This window comes from Atta cephalotes (genome assembly GCF_000143395.1).
Source record: "Atta cephalotes unplaced genomic scaffold scaffold00005, whole genome shotgun sequence".
NCBI classification, from domain to species: Eukaryota; Metazoa; Arthropoda; class Insecta; order Hymenoptera; family Formicidae; genus Atta; species Atta cephalotes.
The window spans coordinates 5,881,488-5,887,100 of NW_012130069.1; the positions used below are offsets into that span (position 1 = coordinate 5,881,488).

The 5,613-nt window shown below is 29.0% G+C and overlaps 2 protein-coding genes across 2 annotated transcripts in view; both read right to left on the minus strand.

Annotated features, from left to right (window-relative positions):
* Positions 1–1,443, minus strand: part of LOC105626397 (delta-like protein 1) — a 9,105-nt gene extending 7,662 nt beyond the window's left edge. The window contains exon 1 of the mRNA XM_012207697.1: positions 1,408–1,443. Coding sequence (XP_012063087.1) covers positions 1,408–1,443 — 36 coding nt within the window. The remainder of the gene's footprint in view (positions 1–1,407) is intronic.
* Positions 1,444–1,737: 294 nt separating this feature from the next.
* LOC105626617 overlaps positions 1,738–5,613 on the minus strand; it is a 7,540-nt gene continuing 3,664 nt past the window's right edge. Inside the window, exons 2-4 of the mRNA XM_012207910.1 lie at positions 2,829–3,088; positions 2,226–2,445; positions 1,738–1,761 (exon numbers count right to left, since the gene is read on the minus strand). Coding sequence (XP_012063300.1) covers positions 1,738–1,761; positions 2,226–2,445; positions 2,829–3,088 — 504 coding nt within the window. The remainder of the gene's footprint in view (positions 1,762–2,225; positions 2,446–2,828; positions 3,089–5,613) is intronic.

Sequence of the window (5,613 nt, forward strand, 5' to 3'; positions counted from 1 at the left end):
GAGAGAGAGAGAGAGTGCTTGGAATTATCTATTTTTTTTATATTAATAAAAAATGTAGTGCTAACAGATTCTATGTAAAAAAAATATGTAACATAAAATAAAGAAGAATTTTTGGTCTTGACTATATATTTATTTATTTATTTATTTATTTATTTAGTTACGAATAATATAATACAAATATTATACACGACTGCAGCTATGTATTTACAAATAAATATTTGGAGTTCAACACTGCTTGTCAATTTTCGGCGATAGGAACTCTTAGAATTCAGTCTATTCGTTGCATTGCATTGAGCTAGAACAGCGTTCATATATTTATACCCCATTATGTAAAAAAGATGTCCAAGAGTTTGTAAAATTTTAACTAATATCGCTATTTTCTTATTCACTATTCGTATATCTTATAATACTAAGCTCACTTTGTACATTCGATCTTCCAACATCCTTTGCCTTCGCACACATAATTATTTATAACAAAATACTATTTACAAAAATACTATTGAACATTTAATTAGCATACGAATCAATGTTTTCAATGTATGCATTTGCATTTATATATTTTATCTCTTTTGTTGACAATTTCGCTTAAAGAGAAAACTGCTACTCTAAGATTCAGTTTAATATTAACAAATGTAGGTAATATCAATTATCTGTGATCTAACAAATTTTATATCAATATTTTTCTCTTTCATATAAAATTGTTCCAAAAACATAGTATTGTGTCAATTAGTTTTAAAAATATATTCACTGAATCTTAAACTATTTATCCATGAAATTTACAATTTATTTTATTCTACAAATAAATTTTTAATTTGTGGTCTTAATTTTTTAAAGAATCATAAATTCTATTATATTTATCTGTTCGCCATTTTTATAATGTGTAAAAAATTTTCTTAAAAATCTTTGTCGTTAAATTTTTGATAAATATAGATAGTGTGTGTGTCAGGAATGCCAAGATGATTTGTTTGCCTTCATAGCAACAAAACGAATGATATCCGATTCACCCTTCATGTATGCTGTTGAAAGCGGAAGATCACGCTCTCTCATGAGAGTAAGTAAAGTCCCTGAGTTATTCTTGCTAAGTTAAGCAAGAAAAAAAGTTCTATCAAATTTGTTAGGAGATTATCTAGCTTTTCTGAATCACGTTTGCTTTCTCGCATTTTGTGTTTTGCGTACTCGCATTCGCATCTTGTGTTTTTGTACTCGTGTTAACATTTATGTTCGTTTCGTTGACCCACAGTAGATTGTCTGTAGAGTGACTATGGTGTCTGTATTCCAAGCTAGTCTGCACTTGATCCATTAGTTTATTTTGCAATTGCTGCTTCAGGATGTTTTCCTTTATCTTCTCCGACAAGCCCTCCTCCATCTTATTTTTTTTCCATTCTTTATTCGATTTCGTCTAAATAAATATATAATAGGAATAGAACAGAAGAGTCCCACCATTAAAAATATAAATATTAAAATTTTCGGATCATTGATGTACTTATATAGGTCCCAGATCGATATTTTGGGACTTTTGCAGTCGCCAGTGTCGACAATGATCGGGTAGCTACCGGGACCGTCGTTAGTGGCTATTCTGACCAAATATTTACCGCACGGCAAGGAAATTTGTGCCGATTCGCTGTCTGTTACCTGTAGTAGAAACAAGTTTCAATATTATACATGCACGAATTCGAATTATTTTAAATATCTGGTTTTTATTTTGGTTTTGACATTACTTATATAGAAAGTATAGTTTTATTCGTTCGCAAAATATTCAATCTAAACAAAATTTATAAAAATATATTTAAAAATGCACGAGATATTTTGTTATTGAAAAGAAACAGTTTTTAAAATAAATTCTAATATCACTGATATATTGCTACTAATTTTTATTATTTTATTATTTCGTTACTAATACTTCTTTTTTGTCTTTTTAGTTAGAATTCTTATTAAATTTCTGCTTTTTGAAATTTAAATATTATCCATTGTCAGAAAAATATCATTTTACTGAAAATTGTAAATATATGAAAGAAACAATAAACAGAAAACTATTGTAGTAACTATTGTGTACTATAAATGTATTTGTAAGAAACTTGATTTTATTTGATAATACCTTTTTTATTTCTTTAACTAACTTGTAAAGGATTTGAATTTGTTTAAAAGTACAAAGTCTCGAAACAGTTGTAAAGAGGTTGAAATTGCATCAAGTTAGATTCGAATTCACTTGCGAAATATTTAATTACCTGGTTGCCCATAATACCATCTCCCGTCTCCTGCTGCCAGGTAACGACGAAAGACGATTTATACTGTTTCTCTTTCACAGACTGGCGCTTAAAATAATTTGAAGTAATCCTTTCGCGTTGATCCTTCAGTTGAATTTGCCAATCCTCCCATGTAATATAGGCCTGGTAGAGAGGGCCACCGGCTTTGAGTAATTGTAGTTTTGGCCACCACTTGTCCCAACTATAATAATAATAATGATTTTATCAATAATACAAATAAGTAAGAGAAAGGAAGTTTAAAGATATCTTGTTTAAAAATTATGAAAGTAATTTTTGAAAGAAATGCTGTTTCGATTATAATATTCGGACATAATATTCTTTTGAAACAAACTCATCACAAACAACGATAATAATAATCACAATATATTGTTTTTTATTTTATGTTGTGAATATTAAACCTTTAGACTCTAATTGCTTTGAAACGTTTCTGTCAAATATAAAATTTATCTCTGTTTAGATTTTTTGTATTCTCATTTGAAATTATTTTCTTACTATATTATTTATATTATTTTTTTCTCTCTTTGTAGAAGTATTGTAAAGCTCATATTAAAGAAGATAAAATACCTGTAGTGTTTGACCACGCCATCATCCGTGACGACGATGATCCAGCCGCCAGGTATCATTGCAGGCTGTTGTTTTGCGTAGAAATAATTTTCTTCTTCCCATATTCCTTTCTCATTTTTTTGCATTATTACGGCAATGTCATAGTTATTTATATGAAAAGTTTTATTTTCTTCAGGAGCTGGTAATTTGGTCGGCTCATATTTGTCTTCCTCCGTACCACGTGTTTGATAAAACGTGTACGCAGTTTTGCAACCTTGGATCTGAAACAGAAAGATATTATATTATAAGATTATAAAAAAAGTGCATAAGGAATGTATAATTTATATTATACATTATGACATCAATTTGCATGTGAGATAATAAGATAAAGTTTTATACATATATGTATATATTAATTGAATTTTTTTTCTATCGATTACCGAATCAATTACTTTATGTGATTATGTAACATTTAATAAATCTTAATTTTTTGTAGGATAATTAAAATTAAAAAAGATAGATAGCAAGAAATAAATAATTTTTTTCCCTAAATATTGAAAAAAATCTCAGTTGTTTTTACTGGAGCTAGCATTATCCATACATTGGATCTCCTTGGGAAATTGACAGGTAATCGTTTTCAAGGATTTTGTCCTCTACTATATTTTATCTTTATTGTGTGAGATCATTCTTTCTTTCCGGTAGAATCGAAAATCCTCAAACGACAATCGAGATTTTCCTCACGCTTGGACGATTAGCCCCTTTGCCCCAAGACGTAATGAAGGACTAGAAAGATCGACCTAAGTTACCTGCGCACTTATAAAAGGTTCGGAAACTCGAAGCCGCGATCAAAGATGACGATCTGCGCGTAAATCCGTTTCGAAAAGATTTCAAAAAAAGATATAGCTGCAGTATGAATGGTGTCTTTCAAATTCCACTTGATTGTATATTATATTATTTACATTTTTATTGCAACAAATATTATATAAAAATATTAAGAATAATGTAAAAAATATGAAATTATATATTTTTATTGTATTCTAATAATATTTTTATACATCTAATATTTGTTACAATAATAATTTACATAATTTACATAATTTTTAATTAAATAATTAAAAAAAAGAAGTAAAATATGAACAAAATATAATAAATATATGTGTAAAAATAGACAGATTAAATAAAATATATAAAAGAATTAAGTATATATCTACTACATATATTATGTAGATATATTTAATTCTTTCATATATTCTATATTAAAAATTTCACATTTTGTTAAACTTGTCAACATATATATATAAACGAAATGTGAAATTTTTAATCGTATATAGTTTGCCTAAATTAAAATTAAATTAAAAATTGAAATATAATAATTTAAATACTTCAAATTAAATATAAATGGATAAGAACTTTTTTTTTACTTACATGAGAAGTGTGCTTGTATATTCGCGTACAATCGATTTCTTCTTTGTCCCAGAAACTGAAGGTTTCACAAGTATTCCAACACTGAAAAAAGAAATCTAAATGAAAATCTAATTCAATTTTAATAACAAATTTTTTGGATTTACATTTTTTTAAATTTAAAACCTTATTCATAGAAATTATCGAATTTCTGGATTTTTAAATTTCTAAATTCTCGAATTCTTAAATTTTTTTTAAAGGATTGAGAAGTCTAGGTGGGAGAGATTTAGCGGCAAACAAAAACCTCTCACGGCATGTATGGGATGCACGAGAAGAAAGAGGAGTTACTAAAAGGAGAATGAAGAGGGAAGGTTTGATGTAGAAGAAAGGGCAAAATAAAAAAACGTTGAATCAAGCGATTTAAAGGGAGAGAAGAAGAGATGAAAAGAAGAAGAAAGAGAGCGAACACCGGGAGAAGGTAAAAAAGGGGGGACATGAGCGAAAAGGAAGGAGAACTGAATTAGCTCCAACCTGTTCCGGGCACAACAGGCATCGTCGTTGTCGTTGTCTTCATATTTATTGGGGTACCGACTCTCGAGCGGGCTCGCCCTGTTTCTAAATTCTTTTTGCCCTTTTCTTTTCATAGTCTACCTCCATCTCTCTCTCTTTTTTTCTCTGTCTTCCGATTCTCGATTACCCTTCTTCGTCGCGCTCTTACTAACCTCAAGTCTCTACTTCGGAGAAACGAAAGGCCTCGTGATTTCTCGTTAATGACATTTCCCGAAAGTCACGCCGAGATGTTTCCTCCAAAAGAAATTCAGGATATGGATATATTTTCATTTTATTAATTATTTCTATCACGTAAAAAAGGCTAATCACATTTCTGCTTAAAACATATACTGTATGATTTATTTATTTTTTTTTGGAATCGTTAAATTTTCAGTATTTGATTAATTAAAAAGAAATCAAATCCACTTAGTGCGCTTGTCAATCAATAATAATATTTGGGCCTAAATTATCGACTTATATATAATTTCTTTATAATTTCTTTATAAATCATTAAACAAGAGGTATCATTCTAATCTAAAAATCAATGCTTTATTTATTTGATGGTGGCTTGTAAAGTGAAATATATGGACGAAAAGGGTTGTGATTTGTCGAAGGAAAATGAGAACAATAGAGCAAGGTCAAAAATTGTAAGAAATGAAAAATAAAGAAAAAGCATTTGCTAGAAGAAAAAATGTTAAATTAAATTTAACACATGTCCCAATTCACTCAAATTTATGTATTAATTTAATAAATATTTAGAGGATATGTGTGTGTGTGTGTGTGTGTGTGTGTGTGTGTGTGTGTGTGTGTGTGTGTGTGTGTGTGTGTGTGTGTGTGTGTGTGTGTGTGTGTGTGT